This window comes from Opisthocomus hoazin, chromosome 26 (assembly GCF_030867145.1).
Source record: "Opisthocomus hoazin isolate bOpiHoa1 chromosome 26, bOpiHoa1.hap1, whole genome shotgun sequence".
In the NCBI taxonomy this organism is placed as follows: domain Eukaryota; kingdom Metazoa; phylum Chordata; class Aves; order Opisthocomiformes; family Opisthocomidae; genus Opisthocomus; species Opisthocomus hoazin.
This window is the reverse complement of record NC_134439.1, coordinates 1,500,685-1,523,647: the sequence shown is the minus strand read 5'-3', so window position 1 is coordinate 1,523,647 and position 22,963 is coordinate 1,500,685. Positions and strand designations below refer to the sequence as shown.

At 68.1% G+C, this 22,963-nt stretch overlaps 2 protein-coding genes across 2 annotated transcripts; both read right to left on the bottom strand.

Annotated features, from left to right (window-relative positions):
* Nucleotides 1-1,814: 1,814 nt before the first annotated feature.
* On the bottom strand, nt 1,815-15,547 carry CASC3 (CASC3 exon junction complex subunit). The gene is made up of 13 exons (XM_075443492.1): nt 15,282-15,547; nt 14,033-14,060; nt 13,669-13,706; nt 11,809-11,967; nt 11,570-11,721; nt 10,318-10,494; nt 9,411-10,105; nt 7,601-7,665; nt 7,235-7,349; nt 5,930-6,028; nt 4,942-5,156; nt 3,671-3,793; nt 1,815-2,256 (listed from the first exon to the last, which is right to left on the bottom strand). The coding sequence occupies exons 1-13, from the start codon at nt 15,537-15,539 to the stop codon at nt 2,215-2,217; spliced, it is 2,166 nt and encodes a 721-aa protein (XP_075299607.1). The 5' UTR covers nt 15,540-15,547; the 3' UTR covers nt 1,815-2,214.
* A 252-nt stretch (nt 15,548-15,799) lies between these two features.
* Nucleotides 15,800-21,719, bottom strand: MSL1 (MSL complex subunit 1). The gene is made up of 8 exons (XM_075443500.1): nt 21,515-21,719; nt 19,488-19,711; nt 18,755-19,140; nt 18,030-18,094; nt 17,766-17,833; nt 17,384-17,508; nt 16,807-16,879; nt 15,800-16,711 (listed from the first exon to the last, which is right to left on the bottom strand). Exons 1-8 carry the CDS (start codon nt 21,656-21,658, stop codon nt 16,621-16,623), a joined length of 1,176 nt encoding a protein of 391 aa, XP_075299615.1. The 5' UTR covers nt 21,659-21,719; the 3' UTR covers nt 15,800-16,620.
* Between the last annotated feature and the right edge of the window lie 1,244 nt (nt 21,720-22,963).

The window sequence follows — 22,963 nt, the reverse complement described above, 5'->3', positions numbered from 1 at the left end:
AGGGGGGGGCTTGGCCATCGGGGCAGGGGGGGCCCCCAGCAGCTTCCCCGCAGGCCCCCGTGCACGTCTCAGGCCCGAGGCCTCTGCCAGGGAGGGAAACTGAGGCACGGGTGCTGCTGAGGGCAGGGGCAGCACGGCTGGGGGAGGGGGGGGAGATTGATGGCTCCTGCGTCTGCTGCCGGGTGGGCTCCGGGACCCCGACCCCACCGCCGGCGGAGAGGGCAGGAGCTGGGAAGAGCTGCAGGGAAGGGGGCACGACGCAACGGGGGGAGCTGAGGACCCCCCACCTCTGCCATGGCACTGCCAGGCCCTGCCTGCACCCCCCCCGGCCAGAGCCCCCCGCCGTGCCCCGAGCCCCCCGCCGTGGGGCGCAGCGGGAGGGTGCAGCAGCGGGGTACCGGCCCCCCCCGTTTGCGGTGCCGAGGCGGGGGGGGGGGGCAAGGCGCAGCAGCGTGCGGGCGGCAGCTCCCGCACCACCCACGCACTGGTTGTTCCTTCCCCCGCGAGCGAGCGCGCCAGGCTGCGGGGAGAGGAGCGAGGGGGAGAGGAGGGGGCTCGCTTCGGCGCCGAGCCCCCCGCAGAGCCCGGCTGCTCCCCGGGGCCGCGGGGGCTGGGCCCAGCCGCCGAGCAGCCCCTCTCCCAGTCCCCCCGGAACCTTCCGGCAGCGCGGCGGGAGCGACGCCGGAGCAGGTCGCGGCGAGCTGGCTCCCCGCCACCGCGTCCCCGCAGCTGCGGGCGCAGGCAGCGCCGGCCCCCGGGCCCAGCGCGGCGCCCGCAGCCCCACGCCTGCGGTCGGGTGAGCGGCGCGCGAAGGGCGCATGGGGGGCACGCGGCAGGGGAACCGCTGCGCTTTGAACCCGAGGGGTTTCTGCTTCTAAAACCTCGCTCGGAGGCCTGGGATCAGGAGGGAAAGGTCACCGAGCCGCGAGCGACCAGCAAAGGGGGTTTTTGCGCCGGGGAGCCGGGCAGGCAGGAGCAGAGCTCGCCCAGCGCGGGCAGGGGGGCTGTGGGCACCCCCCTCGCCGCAGATGGGGGCTCGGGAGCCAAGACGCCGCTTGCCTGGCGCGGGGATGCTCCCGCCGAGCGGCCTGCGCCGGCCGCTGGCACTTCAGGCAGGAACCGGCAGCCCGCCTTGGCCAGGCCTCCACCGCGATCTGCAAACGGCGGCGACGCCGCGGCCGAGCCGCAGCCGCTCTGCCTGCCGCGGTGCCGGCACAGCGAGCCAGGCGGGCACGGCTCGGCCGACCCGGTGCTGCGGTGCCAGGCGCCGCGGCAGATCGGTTTCCAAACCCCAGTGGAGGAAAACGCCGGTTTGGGCGGTGGCAGGCGTAACAACCCCCAAGCGCCGGGAGCAAAGCGCTCCTCTGCTCGCCCCGTCGGGCGGGTTTGGCTGCCGGCAGGGCCGCGCCGAGGCGCCGGGACGCCCACCAACCGCCCTCCGCGGCGCAGGGCTCTCCCCCTGCTCTGCCACGCGTGCTGCTGGCAGCGGGGAAGGCGGCCGCCCCGCGCTCAGCGATTCCACGCGACGCGAGCCGGGGGCTTGCACGCGCCCCGACGGAAGCCGCGGCGGCGTTACCAACGGGGCTTGTTCGGAGCAAGGAACGGGAGGAGCTTCCACGTGACGGGGTGACTGCACAGCCAGCGCGTCCCCGAGACTCATCGCGCTCAGCCGCCCTGCCTATGCTTACACAACGGCAGAAATAAACTCTTGCTAATTTAAAAAGAGAATTAAAAGGATGAATTAACTCCTGAGCTGCCCGCACACGGGGCAGGGGCTGTTGCGTTCCGGTTAGCCAACAAATTCAACACACCCAAAAGAAACAAATGAGCTTTACTGAAGGAGCCGCTTCATTTCTCCTAATAAAAACAGAGACCGCGATCAAGCCAGTCGCGTTGACCACCCCAGGCAGGGAGAAGGGCAGGCGTTCGGTAAAGGAGAGAAGTTGCGAGAACGTGCGGCCAGGGACCGACGCGGGGGTCGACTGCTCGGTGAGCTCGGTGCCCCGCTGCGGGAGCAGGGGGAGGGCAGCTCAGCAGGGCGAGACGGCTTGCGGGAGGGCACCGGTAAAACCAGCGCGGGAAGGCGCCTGGCCCCGAGCACGAGACGGCGCAGCTGATCTCGTCCCGCTGCCTCCTCCGCGCCCCGGGAAGGAGCCTGTCCCCGGGAGCGTCCTCCTCGCCGAGGCTGGCGTCGAGACTGCCACGGCCGCAGCCCTACATGTTGCTCCTCTCCTTCGCCTTCTCAGCTTTGCTGTCCTGGCGGGGGGAGGAAAGGGGAGGCTCAGGCTGCCCCACCACGGGGGCTGCAGCCCACGGCCAGGGTCCTGCGAGCAGACCCCTCCGCGCCCGCGTGCCACAGCGCCGGACCACCGCCCGCCCGCGCCTCAGCCTCCCCGCAGGAGGAGGATGTGACACGGGGATGGGATATGGGGACATGGGGGGGAGACAAGGGGACACAGGGATGGGGCACAAGGGGACCTGGGGATGGGGGATACAGGAACGTGAGGACACGGGGATGGGACCTGGGGACTCAGATGTGGGGACAGGGGGACACAAGGATGGGACACGGGGACACAGGGATTAGGGGGACATGGGGACAGTGAGTGGGGGGACATAGGAACATGGAGATGCTTCACGGGGACACAGGGGTGGGACATGGGAAGCCAGGGACTGGGGACATGGGGACAGGACACGGGGACACAGGGATTGGGGACACGGGGACACAGGGATTGGGGACACGGGGACACAGGGATTGGGGACATGGAGATGGGATGTGGGGACATGGGGGTGGGACACAAGGACCTGGGACACCGGGATGTGGGGACAGGGGTACACAGATATAGGACATGGGGACACGGGGGCTGAGACAAGGGGACTCAGGGATTGGGGACAAGGGGACACATGGATGGGGGACACAGAGCCGTGGGGACATGGGGATGGGACACAGGGACAGCCAGCTCCCCGCGGCCCAGCTCCCCGCCTGGGTGAGCACTTCACGACGAGGCCTTCGCCGGGGGCCGGATCGGAGGCTCTGGTGGGGGGTTCACAACCCCCGCGCGTCTCCCGGCCCTCCCCACGAACGGGGAGACGACCGGCACGGGCCTGCCCGGGCGCGGGCTGCCGCGGCTCAGGCTCGCTCAGCTCCCCCGCGCCAAGCGAGGCCTTCAGAGCAAAGCAGACACAGGCGGCTCTGGCACGCACGCACACGCACAGCTCGCAGCGCTGGAGCGAGGAAACCGTGCCCAGCGCAGAGCAACGGCTCTGCAAAGCCTCCGTCTGCTGCCCGAATTATCTGCTAAGCTCTCGACATCCATTCTTCCAGGGAAGCCCCTGCCTCTTAGCTCAGGGCTGGGTTTGTCTCTCTCTAGTGGTTTTTTCCTCTCCAGTGTTCTTTTTTCTACCCTGACCAAATTGAAAAAAAACCAGGCAAGAGTCAACTTTGGACTTACTTTTTAGGTGAGTTTAGTTTTAAAGTAGAAACTGAAATTAACTGGAGCCCTGCTTACCACCCGCAACGAGAACCTGAGCTTTGGGACATGTCAAAGGTCAGACAGCTTACGATTTCCTTGGAACAACGAATTTTCTGGCTGGGAGAGGGAGACGGCAGCGTGGCGCGCGCCCCGGCGGTACGGCACCACACACGCACAGACTCACGCCGAGGGGACGGTACCTCCGGAGGTGGCGGCTTGATAGTCACAGGCTGGGACGTCCTCCGAGGCGGGGAAGGCTTGGGCTGCACTTGCTGCTGGACAGTGTTGTAGTACGTGACCCCTCCGTACACCTGGGACTGGGCCTGCGGTCCCCAGAGAGCGGCAGCGTCAGTGCTGGTCGCTGGGGGGGACGCAGAAAGCCGCCTCCACCGCGACAGCACGACGCGCCTCAGAGAGCCTCTGCGGCACCTAGCACCGAAGGCCAGCAGCGACGGGGAGACGGGGGTTGATTTGTGCTGTGCTCCCCAAGGCTACAGAGAACGGCGGCACTTACAGCTCCCGGGGACCCCCGCCTGCCCCTGCCCCTTCCCAGGGCCCCCCTGCCCTCGGCAGAGCGGGCAGGTGCCGGCTGCCGCAGCCCGCGGCCACGCTGCGCAGAACGTCCTGGCAGATGGGGTTCTGCAGCCCTGCAGAGTTTCCCAACTGCCACACAACATCGGCGCTTCGCTACAGCAGCGGCTGCCGTCCTTCCGCGCAGGCGAGGCGGGCAACCATGCCCTGCGGCGCCGAGACCCCCTCCAGCCGCCCGGAGCTCGGGATCTGCCCCGAAAGCAGGCCCACGATGCCCGGCGGGGCGGCTGGGATCTGCCCCGAAAGCAGGCCCACGATGCCCGGCGGGGCGGCTGGCACCAGCCCGGGGCAGCGGGAAGCCGCGAGCGGCAGCGGGGCGCGGGCAGCGCACACGTCTCCGCCTTGCCACTGCGTGTCAGCCGTGTGCCGCCCACGGGCTCCTCTCCACGATGCCCACGGAGATTCGCCTCCGCGCTGCCCGGCAGCTGCTGCGGACGCCGGGCATGAACAGCCAGCCCAGTGCCAGTCGCACCGCGGGCTCTCCCGCCCGGTGCCGAAGCACCAGCCAGCTCCCAGCCTCCCGCCTCCACCTCAAACAGCAAGGACTTCCAAAGATATTTTCCAGGTGTCCTTGGCGTGGACCTGGAGGCGACATCACGACCCACGGGCTCCTGCTGGGCTGTTCCCCTGCTCTGTAGGGCAAAGCCTCAATCCTGAGGCCCACCAGCACAGGCATCTCCCCCAGTGGACCCTGAAGCCCGGGCAGCTGCGCAGCAGCGGTGGGAGCGGGCCTTCTCAGCGACCCTCCCCAAGCGCAGAGAGGGGTGACAGCAAACAACGTCCCACCACGGAGCAGCCCGGCCACTCCCTGTCCCCTCCCAGGAGGCCTTGGAGAACAAACCCACAGCCCGCAGCGCCCACCGGCTCTCGCCCGGCTTACCTGCGTGTTGGAATAGAGGTGAGGAGGGGGCGGAGGGGGGAGCGCTCCCGGGGGGTAGGGGTAGCCAGGGTTCCCGAAATTCATGACTCCAGGAGGGGAGAAGTAAGTCGGCGCGAGCAGCTGCTGCGGCGGGGGCTGGCTGGGGGGCATGGAGACCGGCGGCGGGTACAGGCCAGGGTTTGCCATGGGGGCCGGCGTCTGGTGGGGGTGTAAACCTGGGAAGCACAGAAATAAGCTGAACGTGACGTCACGTGCAGAGCCAGGGCGTCCCGCGGAGGGGCCGGGGCTGCTACGATGCCAGCAGTCAGCACGCTGCGCCCTCCCCGCCGCAGCAAGGAGGAGAAGCCCTCTGCTCAAAGGCCTTTCCTGCAGCCACGAGACCTCGGCTCCTGCGCTGGGCAGGGAAAAAGGGAAGCGCAGCGGAGCACGGCCCCTCCCCGATCCGGGGTCCCGATTCACCGGAACCGGCCCCCGTCAGCACATCCACTTCAGGAAACAGTTCTTGTGGGTAAGGCAGAGAACATGCCAAGTCGACAGCTCTCGTTTCTGCTTTCCTGATCTGCAGGCGGCAGGGACTGAAGAACCAGCCCAGCACAGCAGCTGCCAAACGCCCACTGGAGGGGAGGCGGCTCGGCTGGGAGGGCCCGCACAGAACCCGCCGGGAGGGCCCGCACAGAACCCGCCGGGAGGGCCCGCACAGAACCCGCCGGCGTCCAGCCAGCGGCTGCCAAAACCTTCAGAACATCTCGGACCTGCACCGGCTGCACGGGCCAGAAATGCCTGTTTTTCTTTCCTTAGCATTTCTCTCGATTCAGCTTCTCCGCTGGAGGAAGGCAGGGCTCTTCCACGTTGCGGAAACAGGGAAAATGGGTTCCCTCAGTGCGAAAGCAGCGTGATCTGCTCCCCAGCTCCGGCTGCGCCGCCGCCGGGCACAACCGCGGTGTCGGTACCGGCCGCCCCGCGCCCCGCTGCGGAGCCGGCTCCTCACCTGGATGAGGGAGGTGCATTTCTGGCTGCACGATCATCCCTTGGGGCGGCAGCGGGGCCGGGTTCTCACTGTGCGTGTAGATTGGTCCCTGGAATTGTACTGCAACACACAACAGTTACTAAGGAAGAGCTCCACCGCGTTTTACTCGACTGCAGCAAGTCACGCGCGCGGCGCAGCCGGCTGCGGCTACGAGACTGGAACGCAGCGCTGCAAGCTGCTTTCCCGTCGGCACATGCAGTCTACCAGGCTCACAGATGCTGCGTGCTCCCAACAGAAAAGCCTCCTACTCCCTTCACCAAGCAGGAGAATGCTCAGGGAATTTCTTCTCCAGCACTTTAAATGCTGGAGTAAATTCCTAATCTGTCCTCAGTCCTGCTCTGTAATTCCCCCCGCTCTTAAACGCCAAAGACACCGCTCTGGTTTCAGGTTAAATCCCAGTTCTCATCAAGAAAAGCAGTGTCCCACAGAATCCCAGCACGGTGGGGTTGGAAGCGACCTCTGTGGGTCACCCAGTCCAACCCCCTGCCCAAGCAGGGTCACCCAGAGCAGGCTGCACAGCACCGCGGCCAGGCAGGGCTGGAATATCTCCAGAGAAGGAGACTCCACAGCCTCCCTGGGCAGCCTGGGCCAGGGCTCCGGCACCCTCAGAGGGAAGAAGTTCTTCCTTGGGTTCAGCTGGAGCTTCCTCTGCTCCAGTTTGTGCCCATTGCCCCTTGTCCTGGCGCTGGGCACCACTGCAAAGAGTCTGGCCCCGTCCTCCTGACCCCCACCCTGCAGATATTTAGAGGCATTTCTAAGGTCCCCTCTCAGCCTTCTTTTCTCCAGGCTGAACAAGCCCAGCTCCCTCAGCCTCTCCTCGTAGAAGAGATGCTCCAGTCCCCTCCTCATCCTCGTAGCCCTCCGCTGGACTCTCTCCAGTAGCTCCTCATCTTTCTTGAACTGGGGAGCCCAGCATTGGACACAGCACTGCAGATGGGGCCACCCCAGGGCAGAGCAGAGGGGGAGGAGAACCTCCCTCGCCCTGCTGCCCACACTCCTCCTCATGCACCCCAGAATGCAGTCCCAGCGAGCCCTCACGCAAGGAGGGGAGGTGGCAACCCCGATGATATTTCTGTGGGCTCACACATCGCCCAGGGAGGCTCAGAGCAGCTCCTCGGTCACTGCACCAGACGACGCAGCAAGGCTGCTTGCGAGGGAAGACAAAGCCCCCGACCCACCCGGCCCCAGCACGGCGCGGGGCCTCCTGCGCCGGCTGCCCAGGCCCGAGCGCACGGCCAGCCCGAGGAGCGGGACGCAAACACTCACGTGGGTCGTAGTAGTGCCCTTCCATGATGCTGATGTGCATGGGGGGGCCAGGCTCCGGCACCGGCGGTCTCTGCCGCTGCGACGAGTAGCGTTTCACGCGGCCCCCCTGCACCGCCTGGAAGAGTCCAAGGGCATCGGCGAGGGTCAGCGTGCGGAGCAGGAGCCGTCCCTCCCGCCAGGGAGCCCCAGCCCGCTCCCCCTCCAGCCCCTGCCAACCTCTATGTGGGTCACACAGAACCCCAAGCTCCCGCAGCAGGGAAAGGCTGAGGCGTCACAGGCAGCCTCTAATTACAACCCAGAAACGAACAAACGCCGGGCTTCCGCGCTTCTAAAAGCAAGAGCCGCGCTCCGCGCAGCAAGCTTTACCATTTCCTCCATCCTGTTGAACTGCGGCGGCGGCCCAGTTCCCACGTGCATATGGTTAGGAATACCTGAGGACGACACAAACTGGTTATTGTGGTTTGCGTTTGTTCCCAGTAAAGAGCCGCCCCACCCGCGGCACCGCCAGAGCCGCCGGTCGCCGGCCCGGTGAGCGCCGGCAGCCTGGGGACGTCGCTGTACTACAGACAGGCGCAGCTCTTGCTCTCAGGACAAGAAACCCTTTCTAGCAACTTCTCCTCTTAGGTTACAATTTTAAATATTTCAGTAATTAGAAGCTGTTGTGCCACTGTACAGCCACCCACGCTACTCAACACCTTTTAAATCTTGATGAAAAAAAAACTGAAACCCTCAGCTTGAACTCCAGGCGCCGATCTCAGCCCTGCTCCTGCGGAGACAGCGACCTCGCAGAGCAGAACCACGGGTTCTCGTGGGACTGGGTAAGCCGCAGTTTAAGCTCTGCAGCGCGCAGCCACTCGTGCCACGGGCTCCTTGGAATTCAGACAACAAAGGCAGGGCGCACACTCAAAACCAGAGTGCCAAACTGGTCACAGCCGACTGCGGGGGAGGGAAAGGGGACAAAACCAGCGCTGACAGTGCCCAGGGATCACCGACACGGCACACGCACGCACCGGCGTGCGCGCTGCGCGTACAGAGCGGCCTGGGCTGGCTCACCCAGCCGAGTGCCTCCCAGACGGGCTCCTACCTTCTCTGCTAGGAAGAGAGCAGGGGACAGGAGCGTAACGCGTCCCTCTCAGAGACAGAAAGCGGTCCCCTACCTGCGGCCTGGCGCTGTCTCACGGTAAATGTGTTAAGACGCTTTGTTTTTAAGCATCAGAAGCGTACGCAGTCTCAGCTGCAAACCACAGCGCTTCTGAACTCTCCTTCCACTGGCACATTCCAAGCCTGCCCGCTCGCCCCGCAGCCCAGACCAGGCTCTCCTCGCACGCAGACTTCACCAGTCGCACCGGTACAAGACGACTTACGGTTTCACGACCTAAACCTCAAGCGCTGCTTATGAAAGCAGCAGGTCGCTCTCTTCTCCTTGCTCCAGTTTTCTTTCCCTTGGGAAGGACTCTAACGCTCCCCAGGAAAGACTCTAATTCTGCAAAAAGATAATTATACCTGAATGACCTCTCGCATGGATGCTCATCTAGAACTCAGCCCTCGGCTCGCAGGGGGTACCTCCGCCACGCGTCCTTCCGCCCGCCGGCCTGCCTGCTGCTGCCAAGAGAGCAGCTTCCTCCCACCGGGCGTGAACGAATCTGCCGACCCCGGTCAGGCTTAGCTAGCGGCAACCAAATCGCAGTGCTAGGAAATAAAGCTCCCTCCCGCCCCTGAGCAGGACACGAGAGGAGCCCGATGACTCCTTATCCTCACCAGCCGAGCGCAGCGCTCCTTATCTGCCGACCTCTGGCTCCGCTGCGGCAGCTGCCCTCACCGCGATTCACAGCGCGCAAAGTCCCCGCTGCCCGTTCCGCACGCAGCCTTCACCTGCGCTGAACCTTCCCCGCTCCCAACACAACACAGGGCACAGAGAGGGAAAGGATCCAGTTTTGTGTCCTCTCCAGCCCTAACTCAATTCACCTGCACCGGAATGTTTCACTACCCCTTTTTCTCTCATTTTTGTCCCCTCCAACCATCCCCACTGCACCTTCTCAGCAGCGTGCACCGCCATGGCGTACCCACCCTGGGACTGGACTGAGGCAGAGACAATTAATTCGGCTCCAGCTGAACGAACGCAGGACCGGCTCTGGCTGGGGCTGCAGCGGCACAGCACGAGGCTGCCCCGACTTACCCCTCAGCTCCCGGGGCGGTATGAACTGCGACTGCCCCGGGGTCCAGTTCTGCTCGGCGAGATTCATTTGGGTCATCTCCTGCTCGAGTCCATCCAAGCTGGATTCGACTGGCGACTCCCAGTTGCTGCTCTTGGCTGGCGGGGGGGACGTCTCGGCTTGCACAGGTTTTGGAGGCACAGGAGGCAGCCCTTCCGAAGCGGGCACTTCGTCTGCCAGCTTCCCCGCATCCCCAGCTTTGATTCTGGTCCTTCTGGCCCGGGAATAAGACTTCTTTTCAATTGGTCTGTCTGGCGGTGGCTGCGCAGCATCAGCGGCCGTGGCTTGGTTCTCCAGAGCAACCTCCTCCTTCACCGGGCTGCCGTGGCCGTGCGCCGCTTCCATCTCGGGCGAGTTGTCTCTCGGTGGCGTCTGCTCCGCACGCTTCGCTCGATGGTTGCTCTCCTGTTTCTCTTGCTCGCCGTTTCGAGACAGATGCTGGACGCCTGCTTCCGAAGCTCGGTAGCTTGGACGGGTCTCCTTGTAGCCCCCCATCCTCGGGTAGTTCCTCGGCGGGGGCATCCTCCCCGTACCTGCGGAGCTCCTGCTGGTGAAGGTTCGTGGGGGAGCCGAAGTGCTGTCTGCACCTTGGTGCCTTGGGGGCTTACTCGGCCTCTCGTTGGACCAGTTTGGGTCTCGCTGAGGAGGACTCCCAAACCTGAGGGAGAAAAACAGCACAAACGACTGGAAAAAAAAGACCCTGGGTGAGAGGTGCCACTGCACCAGGGAACCCCTCTCCGGGATGCAGCGTCTAGAAATCCCAGGACCAAGGTCCCGAGCCCGGAGCCAACAACAGGGCCTTCCCGCCTCGGGGCTTCAGACCTCCTCCCTCTGGGACAAGCCAGGCTCTAAACCAAGTTCGCTGCTCACCTTGGTTTGCGCATCCTCCTCGGCTTGATGTCATCGGGGTTGTGAGCTGACCTGATGTCGTAGCCATAGAGCGCGATCAGCTCCTGCCTGGTCTTGGGGGCCTGCTCGTCCTCCCGGAATTTGTCGTGCTCCCAGCGGCCCTCGTCCTTCCACAGCTTCCGCTGACGACCCTTCGGCCTGGAACAGTTACACAGGGAGGACCAAGCTGATGCAAAGCCAAGGAGATGTGGCAGCTTCAACCACACACAGAGACCGAGCATTTCTGGGGCAGGGTGTGTGCGGGAGACGACAGCATCTCCTCCTCCTCCCGCTCCTTCTGCCCAGCAGCTGTTGGTCACAGAATCCCAGCATGGCAGGGGTTGGCAGGGCCCTCTGTGGGTCACCCAGCCCAACCCCCTGCCCAAGCAGGGTCACCCAGAGCAGGCTGCACAGCACCGCGGCCAGGCGGGGCTGGAATATCTCCAGAGAAGGAGACTCCACAGCCTCCCTGGGCAGCCTGGGCCAGGGCTCCGGCACCCTCAGAGGGAAGAAGTTCTTCCTCGGGTTCAGCTGGAGCTTCCTCTGCTCCAGTTTGTGCCCATTGCCCCTTGTCCTGTCGCTGGGCACCACTGGGAAGAGTCTGGCCCCGTCCTCCTGACCCCCACCCTGCAGATATTTATCAGCATTTCTAAGGTCCCCTCTCAGCCTTCTCTTCTCCAGGCTGAACAAGCCCAGCTCCCTCAGCCTCTCCTCGTAGGAGAGATGCTCCAGTCCCCTCCTCATCCTCGCAGCCCTGTGCTGGGCTCTCTCCAGTAGCTCCTCATCTTTCTTGAACTGGGGAGCCCAGCATTGGACACCGCACTGCAGATGGGGCCTCCCCAGGGCAGAGCAGAGGGGGAGGAGAACCTCCCTCGCCCTGCTGCCCACACTCCTCCTCATGCACCCCAGGATCCCATCGGCCTTCTCGGCACCCAGGGCACGCTGCTGGCTCAGGGTCACCCTGTCTGCCCGCTGCTATTTCTGAAAAGCAGCAGGAAGGGTCACTGCTCACTGGCAAGTGGCTTTCCTTCTCGGTTTTTTTGCACCACCCTCAGTCTCTCCTTCAAAACAAAGAGCTAAAATGTCCTGGCAGGACGGTGCAAGCCAGCGACCGCAGCACAGACCTGCCCCGCGCTTCACGCCGAGGCGAGCAGCCGCGCTGCCGAACGCTGGCCGGGGGCTGCTGGCCTCACCCTCCCCGCGAGAGGCAGAGCCGCGGCGGACGCTCACGTACCTGACCTCCTCCTCCTGCGTCTGCCCTCGGAGGTCATGCTCAAAGAAGAGCCCTTTGCGCGGGATGTAAGCCGGGTTCTTCCGATCCTCGTCGTCGTCCAGGTGCTTGGGAACTTTCTTCCCAACTTTATTCTCAACGGGTTCAGTGCTCTCCTGTCGGAATCAGACAGCTCTCACCACTGCAGCAGTCCCTCTGCGAGCAGCTCCCCACGGCCCAGAGGACGCATGTTCAACACCTACCTGCCCGTCCCCGCTCTGCCTCTCACCAGTTACAGCCCCTTTGGAGTCAGGTTTCTCATCTCCTTTCTCTGCTTTTGCCGCGGACTCACAGGAGTCGTTACTATCCTGCTTCAGCTCCACTTTGGCACTTTCCTCCTCGCTGTAATCCTCTTCCTCTGCCTGGAAGAGCCCCAGTTACTCAAACAGGCACCTTCAGTAACAGGTCCCCCACCAATTTCCCCACACAAGTCTCCAAATCTGGAGCTAAATCCCCGTTCCAGTTATCAGAGACTCGACTCTTTCAATGCAGAGGGTTAGCTCTTGAGGTCCTTCCTAACCCTGTGTTTTCATGGAACAAGCAAAGACTAAACCCAACACCTCTCCCCACCACCGACATCAGATCCAACAGCCACGCTTTCTCGAACAGGGCCGGGTCCAGCTCCAGCCACAGCCTCTCACCGCTCGGAAAGGGCTCGTGCAAGCCGGGGAGCCCAGCGACCGCGGGCCCTCGGACCGTCCCTTCCTTCCCACGCCGAGGGCCCGGATCCAGCCAGCGCTGCGTTTCCAAATTCCCTGGAGTCACTCAGCTGACTCACCCGGAGCACTCTGCTCGCAGGAGCGTGACCTCGTTTCACCCTCCAGGAGCCTGCAAGCCTTGCTTAGGCTGGAGCTGACACTAAAAATAGCTCTGCGTGATTAACAAAAAGACTGCTCTATTTTTCTCTTTCAACACAGCGTATTTGCACATCAACTGCTCCTTTTGTTTACGCTGGGGAAACCCAGACGTGGCATTATTTTTAGGCACAGGAACAGAGTCATCCTGGCATGTCAGTGATGCAATACCCCCGCCGCTCCGGCAGCCCAGCGCGCACCAGCACCGCGCCGAGCCTCCGGGCAGCCTGCGCACCGGCTCCCGGGCTGGAAGAGCTGCCGCACGGTGAACGCGAGGGGCTGCCCTTGCCCTCCACGCGCTGCCGCTGCAGCCTGCCCCACTCCTTCCCCACTAATGGCAGAGATTAATTCGCAAATTAACAGCCCCTCTGAGCTTCCATTTCTTCTGCCCTGTTGTTTTTGTGTTTTCTCTAACCGCTGCCTCCCTCAAGATCCCCAAAACTGCTGTCTCAAGAGAAAAAAACTTCACTAGAAAAACCTTCACTGTAATCATTAGAAACCAGAACGACTCATTTTCCTGGAAACGTTGAACTTACAGTTCTGAACTAAGAGCCCAGGGACACGCAGAGCCACGGGCTGCGCCGGCTGCGTCCCCGGCACAGGCAGGGGCTCTCGGTGTGCACGAGGGGGGATTTTCTCAGCACTCGCCCAGCGCTGAGCTGCCAGCGCTCACGGCGTGCGTCACCCCTCCGGCTGCTGCACGCAGGCGACAGGGATGCTGCCTGGGATGCTTCCAACCCAGCACTTAGGTTCTTTTAATTTCAACTAATTAAAAAGTAACAAGCATCCTACGCTTCCTTCCACACCCTCCTTGGCCACGGCAAACCCTGCTCCCAGTACGCAATGTCTGCGGCGCCGGGCGCTGCCCCCCCTCATGCACCAGCCCCACATCCCCCCCCCAGCAGCGCCGGCGCCTTCTCCCCAGGGCTGGGCGCAGCGCCGGGGGCCGTACGCCGCGGAACGGCCCGGCGAGGGGCTCAGGCTGGGAGAGGCCGTTCTCTGCAGCGGCGACGCCGCAGCGCGGCTCGCTGCGAGCCTCTGCGCGGCTGGCGCGAAGCACACGAGCTGGTATCCTGAGACGCAGGCGATCGCTGCCGACGGGGTCAGTGGAAGAGAGCGAAGGACACAAACTGTGTTTTGTGCTAAAATTATGCAAGACGCAGCCACTCAGCAGAAGCCTTCAAACACCGGGACAGGGACGCCTCTTACCTCCGAGTCTTCTGCGCTTTCGTAATCGGAGAGTACGGCTGCGGGGGAGAGAGCGGAGCTTGGTGTCAGGGCGGAAACAGAAACACAGCTTCCCCCGAGCGTCACGCGCCGCAGCGCGGGCGAACACGCAGCCGGCAGCCCCTCCGCGGGGAGGTCGGAGGCCAGCTCCAAAGCGCCCTGATGAACACCACCGCGAGCTCACGCAGGACGAAGCAAGGGGGAGTCTGGGGCTTGCTGTCCCTGCACCCCACATTTGCCTACTATTACGAGGCGATATCTGGGACGACAGCAACTGCAGAACTACTGGGAAAGGCATTTTGTCCGGTTTTTACTTTCTGCAGTGCCAGGGAGAGCCGTTACTCACCGTCTCCTTCGATGCCATCCTCGCTTTCCTGCGGAGAGAGGGAGAGAAAGGGGCGTTAGCACCGGGGAAGGTCGGCAGCCGGGTCCCTGCGGCACCCGACGACCCCAGTCACGATCACCACAAGGTCTGGCCCCGGTCCCATCACATCCGCCCTTGGAAGCTCAGCCTCAGGGACCAAGAGAGAAGAATCAAAGTCAGGGCTCCCAGTACCTTTCCCCAAGATTCTTCTGGTGCGAGCTACGCTGGGGGAAGGCAGCTCAAGGCAAAAAGCACAAACGGTGTTAATTGCTGGGGGTCTTTGGAGGGAAAAGGGCGACACGGACAGACAATCCAGGCTCCCCTCCCTCGGTAACGGAGAGCCAGACAGCCAGCTCAGGGAAGGACTGGGGGATTACTTCAAGCAGGAACCCAGGAATAAGGAACAGATGCGGAGCAGGACCGAGCTCAGATATCTGCCAGAGACTCTGGTGACAGAAACACAGCCCTGCACCCTGGAGGAGATGTTGGATGAAGAGGGACAGCTCAGACGGGGAAAGTTTCTAGCGAAGAAGGGACTGATGGAGCCGTGCAGTAAAAACAACCTCAGGTCAAAGACAAAGCCAGCCAACGCATTAACGAGGCAGGGCCAAGCACCAAAACAACCAAGCAGAAATACGCTGCCATGGAACTTGAAGTAACCGGCACTATAAACCCACAACAGGGTGGAATCCCGGCCGGCTGTGAACGGCCAGAGCAGAAGAACGACCCCACCGAGGCAGGGCACAGCCGCACCGCGGATGCCCTGGACCAGGATTTTAACGCCCTCACTGAAAACCGGCCTGGCCGGGGCTGAGAAAGAGCGGAGGAGCCCTGGGCGGGCAGCAAACCCGCGGCCTGCTGCGGGGGGCCGGGCCGGGGGGCAGGGAACGGGGGGGGCCCGGTCTGGGGGACAGAGGGGAGGCCAGGCCGGGGGATGGGGTGCAGGGCACAGAAGGGGGGGGCCGGGCTGGGCGCAGGGGACAGAGGGGAGCCCAGGTCGGGGGATGGGGCACAGGGACAGAGGGGGGCCCGGGCCGGGGGATGGGGGCCGGGGACGGAGGGGGGGTCCGGCCCGGGGGCGCAGAGCCCGGCTTGCCCCAGCCCCGCGCTCGGGGGTCGCCAGCCCCGTTCCCCCCAGCTCCCCAGCCCCGGGCCGCCGTGTGCCCCCCCCTCCCAAGCCCCCGATGCCACCCCGGGTCCCAGCCCCCCAACCTCCCCCAGCCCCACTCACACACTCGGACTCGGGCGCGCTCTTGGCCGCCCCCCCGGCCGCGCTCTCGGCCCCGCGGCCCCGCGGCCCAGCGCTGAGGGCCCCGGCGGCTCCCCGCGGCGGGCGGTGCGGCGGCCGAGGCGAACCGGAGCGGGAAGCGGAGCCGGAGGCCGAGCGGGAGCGGGCGGCGCTGGCGACGGAGCCGGCGCTGTCGGAGGCGGCCGAGTCGGAGTCGTCCTCGCTGTCCTGCGAGGCGCGCTGCCGCCGCCGGTCCGCCATCTTGGGCAGCCGCGGGGCACCACGGGACGGACTACAGCTCCCGGCAGCCTCCGCGGCACCGCCCCCGCCCTCCCGGCAGCCCCCGCGGCACCGCCCCCCCGCCCCGCCCTCCCGGCAGCCCCCGCGGCAGCGCGCGTCTCCCCGGCAGGGGGCAGGCGAGCGCCGGGCGGGGCGCCGACGTCACGGCGCGGGTGGCGTCACGGCGGCGGAAATGACGTCACGCTCGGAGGGGAGGGAGAGAGCGGCGCGCAGCGTCCCTTTTCCACGTTTATTGTTTTTTAACAAAAAAAACCCAACAAAAAACAACAAAAAAGCGGGAGCGCGCGCGCGGGTGCGCCCATGTGCCGCCCCCCCTACCCCCCCGGGCCTTCGTCGTTCAGCGCTTCACTTATTAAACGTTTTTGGGGGTTTTTTTCCCCAAGAAGTTCCCGGGGGGGGGGGGGCAGGCGGGGGCCAGGGGGGCACACGGGGACCGCCAGCCCCCACCCCCGCTGCTCGCGGCACGCCGGGCCCCCCACAAAACATTTAAATTATAAAAAAACCATTAAAAAACCCAACGTTGTGCGTAGAGATTTCTATTTCACAAACAAAAAAAAAAAAAAAGGTTTTGTTTTCACCCCCCGGCCCCCCAGGAGGGGGAGGAACCCCCTCCCCCCCCCCAGGCTGCGCCCCGGCCCCCGCTCCTCGCCGCGGGCAGCACCCGCCACAAACCAGCCTTCGCCCTTCTCTAATGAAACGTAGCGAGACGGCGCGGGGGGCAGGGTCCTGGCCGGTCGCGGCCCCCCCGACCCGGGTCTCTGGCCCCGGTGCTCCCCGCGATCCCGAAGCCGACGGCGCACCGGCTGCGGCGAGGACGGGCGGGGGTCCGGGGTGCGCCCGCCGCCCTGCGGCCGGAGCAGCCGGCGGACAGCGTCCCGGCGCGGCCGCCACACCGGCTGCAGCGCGGGGGCCGAGTCCGGGGGCCGCGTTGCAAAAACCCGAGAGAACAAAACCGGGGTCGGGGAGGAACGAAAGCACCCGTCGAGGGGACGGCGGCGGCCATGGGCGCGACCCGGCGACGCGCGGCGCTCCCGCGGCTCCGCTATTTCCGGCAGGTCCGGTGCGGCGTCTGCTTCTTCTGCATCTCCAGGCGGCAGCGGCTGCGCTCGTCCAGCCAGGGCAGCTCGAAGTTCCTGCGGGCAGAGCCGGGGTCAGCGCCACGCGGCCGCAGCCCCCCGGCCCCCCACGCACCCGGAGCAGCCCCGGCCCCCCCGCCGCCGGCACTCACTGTGGGGTCAGTTTGGGTAAGGGCCGGCCAAAGGCGACGACAGGCAGGTACGGGGTGATCAGCAAACTTTCCACTGCGGGAGGGAGACCGGAGCGTCACGCACCCCTGCCCGCCCCCCAGCACCCCTGCCCGGTCCCCGGCACCCCTGCCCGGCCCCTGCCACAGGCAGCACCCCTGCCTGCACCCCAACACCCCCCACCTGCCCCCCCCGCAGACAGCACCCCTGCCCACCCCCCAGTACCCCTGCCTGCACCCCCCTGCAGGCAGCACCCCCTGCCTGCCCCCCAGCACCCCCTGCCTACCCCCCCGCCACAGGCAGCACCCCCTGCCCACCCCCCCAGCACCCCTGCCTGCCCCCCCGCCTCAGGCAGCACCACTGCCTGAACCCCAGCACCCCCCACCTGCACCCCCCACACCACAGGCAGCACCCCTGCCTGCACCCCAACACACCCCGCCTGCCCCCCCCTGCCGCAAGCAGCACCACTGCCTGCCCCCCGGCACCCCTGCCTCCCCCCCGCCGCACCCCAGCACCCCTGCCTGCCCCCCAGCCCCCCCCCAGCCCCCCAAGGGCTCTCACCGTCATCTGGCTCAGGGAAAAATGAGGTAACTTCGGGCTCCGACTCCTGGATCCCTTTCCTCTTGTACATTCGGAGCTGCAGCCGCTGCAGAATCCTCTGCTCCCTGATCCGCTGGATGTCCCACCTGCGAGCCGCGGCGCCGCCGGCGCTGAGCACCCGTGGGCAGGGGGGCACCCCGACCCTCCCGGGGGGCTGTGCCGGGGCCACCACGCCGGCAGCGGCACCGGGCACCCCTCCTCCGGCAGCGCTCCCGCTGCCCACCCCAGCTGCGGTCCCATGTCCCCCCTCCCGTGCCACCCCGGGGCCCCTCCCCGGGGGAGCGGGTGCAGCCCGCCCGCTCGGCCGGGGACCCCGGCCCCCCCTCGCCCGCTCTGCTCCCACCTTTTCCTTCGTTTCTCATCCAGCTCCAGCTTCGCGTGCCGTTTGGAGAAGACGCTGTCGTCCAGGTTCTGCAAGGACAGAGGGGGGTGAGCGCGCCCAGCACGGCCCCCCGAGCGGCGGCGGCACGGGGGGGCTGCTCCCTCGCCCCCACCCCAGCCCTCCAACCGCAGCCGCAGGGTTGGTGCCGGACAGCGGGACGAGACGCGGCCGGCGCGGCCGCCGACACCCCGAGCCGCTCTCCCGGAGCCGCGGGAGCGTACGCACCTCCAGGAGGTCGGCGGGGTTGGGGTCTCTCAGGGGCTCCACGACATGGTCCCTCCAAGACGGAACTGCGGGGCGAGAGGCCGGGCCGTCAGCGCGCACCGGGACCCCCCGCGCAGCCCCCCGCCAGCCCACCCGTCCCCGGGGAGCGCGGCTCGGCCGCCCCGAAGCCCCGTCCCGAGGGCAGCGGGCGCAGCCGGGGGTCCGGGGGGAGGCAGAGCCACCAGCCCGCGCTCGTCGCCATCCCCCCGGCCAAGCGTGCCAGCGACCCGCAGCCGCTGCGCGAGGAGACGCGCCAAGACCCCCACGCCAGGGCGTTCGGCCACCGCCGGCAGCCTCGGCGACGGCCACGGCGCAGCCCCGTGCCGCCACGGCTCGCTGCGCTGCGGCGCGCGGAGGTCGGCAGGACAGGACGGGATTCGGGGGCAGCAGGCGACCCCGCGCCGCGCCGGCACCAGCCGGAGACGTTTCCCAATCGCGAGCGGGAAGTTGCTTCACCCCTCGCTCGAACGGGCGCGGGAGCTGCTCGGCCAACGGGGCGGCGACGGCCAAGCCCTGCCGCGAGCTCGGCCACGAGCCCGGCGCGCGCCGCAGGTGCGGTTCCGGAGAGCCCATCGCCGGCACCGCCGCCGCGGAAGGAGCCGGCAGCACCGCCACGACGGGACTCTGCCGGCGCCGCGGCGAGGGTGCCGAGCCCTGCGCCCCGCGGCGGGGTCTCCACCGCTTACTTGCGACAGTCTCCTCTTTCTTCGGGGAGGGCTCCCGCAAGGGCAGCGGCGACGGCGGCGGCTGGTGCCAGCGGCACAGGTACATCTCCGTGGTGGCGAGATAGGGCAGGTCGTCGGCCTCGCCGCCGAAGAAGCCCCTCTCCTTGGGGTGGGCGCCGGGGCCCCTGGGTGCGGCCGAGCCTCGGAGCGGGGTCTCCAGGAGCGCCCTGGGCTTTTCCGGAGTCTCTTGGCTCCGCAGTTCTCGTTTGCAAACAGTTTCCGACAAGGAGCCGCCCGACTCCTCCTTCCCCGGGGAGTGCTTCGGGGTTTTGCTCTTCACTTTGGAGAACTCCGACACCAGTTTCTTCACCGGCGTCTTCCTCTCCGCGCTCCCAAACGTCGGCTTCCTGCGGGAGGACGCAGAGCTGAGCCCGGCGTGCGGACCCCTGCCCCGCCGCAGGGCTGCCCTGGGGGGCCACCGGCACCCCCTGACCGCGGCTGCCGTGCCAGGGCCGGCCGAGGCGAGGGGCTTCCCTGGCGCTTCAGGACCCCCGCCCCCCACCTCGCGGCGTTCCCCCGGCGGGACGCGCTCCCGGTGCCGGGCAGCCCCCCCGAGCAGCTCGAGGGTTGCCGGGCCGAGCTGGCACCCCCACGCCCGGGCAGTGCCAGCCCCAAAAACAGAGGGCGAAGCCACGCGGACAGCCCCCCGCCGCCCCCCATGTCCCCCCGCCCGGCGCGGCCGCGCTCCCTCTACCTTCTGTGCCCCTTCCCGTTCCTGCCGTAGGGGAAGTGCTTGGGCTGCAGGGCCGGGGGGGGCTCCAGCAGCTCGGGGGGACACTCCAGGGGCAGCTTCTCGCACGCCTCCGCCTCCGCCTTCTCGTCCGCCTCGAAGGCCTGGAAGATGCGGTGCTTCTCCCGCTCGCTGTCCTTCTTCACCAGCTGCACCCGCCTTTCCATGCGCTCGATGCGCGCCAGCAGCTGCAACGCAGAGCGACGGCTCGCCTCGGGGGTCCGCAGCCCCCCACCCCGCGGCACCCGCACCCCCGCCATCGCGCACGCGGTGCAGCGCCGGGGCCACGCCGAGGGGCCGGGAGACGAGGGCAGGGTCCGCGGCCGGCGCGGGGGGGGCCGTGGGCATCGCGCGCCCGGGGGGTTTCACCGCGGGGCCGCCATGTCCAACGGCACAACACGGGCCCTGGCTCTCCGGCTGCGCGGCCCCCCCGGTGCGGCCAGCGGCAAACCCCCCGCACGCTGAGGGGTGATTTGGGGGTCTCGACCTCTGCTGCACCCTCCCCAGGTGCCCGGGGAAGGGGGCAGCAGCGGTTCGTAATTAGAGGTGGGCTTCGTTAGGGGGCAAGTGGCCGACCGGGTGACACTCGGTCGCCCGTCCCCGACCCTCGCCCGTCCCCGCCAGCCGGGAGCCGCAGCCATTCAGCGGGGTCCGATTGGCAAAGCGTGGCAGGGGGTCCCGGACCCCCAGGACGTGGCGGCGGGGGGGACCCTGGGTCCCTGTCCCTGCCCGCTCCGTCTCCCCGGCAGTTCCACGCCGGCGGCAGGATGCTCCGCGGCGAAGCCCCGTCACGGCCTCGCCGCAGCAGCTCCTCCATGTTGGAGCACACGGCGCAGCGACGCGGCATCGCCGCGCGGCCCCGCCGGCCGCACCACGTGGGGTGGCCCCCGCGCGCCGCAACCAGGGCCGCCGCGGCCACCGCCGTCGGGACGAGGCCACGCGGGCTCCCGGCACACGGCACGCGCCGGGGGCGGCGGGTGATGCGGGGGGGGCCACGCACGGTCCCCATAGGGCAGCGGGGCAGGGTGCCTATGGGGGGGGCAATGTATGGTATCCATAGGGCAGCGGGGGCAGGCGGACCCAGCAGGGTGGGGGTCACCACCCACGGGCCCACGCGAGACCGTGCCCCGCCGCAATCCCCCCCCCCCCCCCCCTCCGCGACCGCAGTGACGCGGCCCCTTTAAGTTAACCCCCGCGCGGCGGGGCGGGAAGGCTCCGCGGGCCCTTTAAGGCCCCGCCCCCCTGCCCCCCCCCCCCCCCCCCCCCCGGGCGCGCTGCCATGGCGACGGGCGGCGGCCCGTTAACCCCCGCCGGCCCGCCCCGCCCCGGCCCTTTGTGCCCCCACCGGCCTTTGTCTGGGGGGCGACACACACCGACCCCCCGGGGGGGCATTAACCCCGGGGGGGGGGGGCAATAACCCCCGGGGGGGGGGCATTAACCCGGAGGGGGGGAATAACCCCGGGGGGGGGGGAATCACCGCCTATGGGGGGCATTAACCCCTGGGGGAGGGCAATAACTTGGAGGGGGGGTTATTTAGCCCGGGGGGGGGGTAATGACTGCCTATGGGGGGGCGTTAACTGCTGGGGGGGGGCATTAACCCGGAGGGGGGTAATGACTGCCTATGGCGGGGCGTTAACGGCTGGGGGGGGGGCAATAACTGCCTATGGGGGGCCGTTAACCGCTGCGGGGGGGGCATTAACCCCTAGGCGGGGGGCATTAACCCGGAGGGGGGTAATGACTGCCTATGGGGGGGCGTTAACGGCTGTGGGGGGGCATTAACCCCTGGGGGGGCAATAACTGCCTATGGGGGGCCGTTAACCGCTGCGGGGGGCATTAACCCCTGCGGGGGGGGCACTTACCTGTGGGCGTGGGGAAGCCCCGGGGGACCCCTGAGTGCTGGGGGGGGTGGGGGTGGGTAACCCCGGGGGGTGACCCCGCGGGTGGGGGGGGGTTAACCCCTGCCGTGCCGCACTGCCCCCCCCCCCCCGTACCGTGTCCCGCTCGGCCTTGAGCTCCTCGATCTGCCGCTCCTTGGCCTGCAGCTGCTGCTGCTGCTGCTCGATGAGGTCCAGCTGGAGCAGCAGGATCTGCCGCAGGCAGGCGGCCTGCCCCGGCGAGCCGCCGCCGGCCCCCATCCCGCCGCGCTTCCCCTTGCCCTCGGCGGGCGGCGGCGGCGGCGGAGGGCCCGGTCGGGCGGGCCCCGCTCCGGTCCCCGGCCCGGCTCCCGGCCCCGCCGCGGCCTCCCCGGGCAGCACGGCCTGGCAGCGCGGCCGGGCCCCCGCATCCCCCGCCGCGGCCCGCTCCCCGCCGCCCGCCGGCCCCGGCCCGGCCCCGCGCTGCCGCCGCTCCGCCGCCACCCCGCGATCGCGGCCCGCGGCTGCCCCCAGCGGCGGCGGCTGCGGGGCCCGGCGGGGCGGCGCGCCGCGCCCCCCCCCTTCCTCCTCCTCCTCCTCCTCCTCCGCCCGCCCCTGCCGCCCCCCCCGGGAGGCCGCAGACCTCATGGCCGGGCCCCCGCCCCGTAACCGCCGCCACCGGCTGCGCGGCCCGGGGAGGGGGGGGGGACGGAGGGGCCCCGGCGCCATCAGCGCGGCGCAGCCCCCGCACCGGGGCCGCGGGGCGGGGGGGGGGCAGGGCGGGGCCGGCTCCACGCGGCGGCGGAGGGTGAGGGGGGGGGCGCGGGCCGGTACCGGGGAGGCCCCCGGTTGCCTTTACACCGGGGTCGGTGCGCATGCGCCGGCCTCGGGGGGGGGGGCTGGAGGGGGGGCAGCCCCGAGCGCGGGACGGAGCGGGGACACCCGGGGAGAGCCCACCCCCTCCCCGCACCCCCCCCGCTGGGACGGGGGGTGGGCTCCGCGCGGGGGTCCCGGCAGTACCGGGGCGCGGCCGCCCGGTGGCTCCCGAGCGCGCGGCTCAGCCCGGACCCCCCCAACCCCCACCCCCCGGCCCCGGTCTGACGGGGACCCCCGCCCGGGGGGGGGGCACGATCCCCCCACGGGCCGGGGGGCGAGGAGGGGGCGGCTTTGTCCTGCGGGAGCCGGGCCCCGCCAGTGCCCCCCCCCCCCCCCCGCGGCGCATGCACCCCCCCCCCCGCGGGTCCGCAGCCCCCCCGCGTGCACACCCCCCCCCACGAGTCCGCAGCCCCCCTGGTGTGCGGCCCGCACGATCCCGCGGGGCTCTGCAGCCCCCTCCCCGCGCGCACACGCACAGCTCCACGGAGGTCGGGACCCTCCCCCCCGCCGTGTGCACCCCCCCCGCCCACCCCCACGGGTCCGCAGCCCCCCCGCGTGCACACGCACAGCTCCACGGGGGTCTATACCCCCCCCCCGCGGGTCCGCAGCCCCCCCGCGCCGCCCTGCAGAGCCCGCAGTTCCCGCCCCCCCGCGGCACTGCAGCCCCCGCACGCACACGCGTGCACACGCATTCCCCCCCCCCCCCCCCGC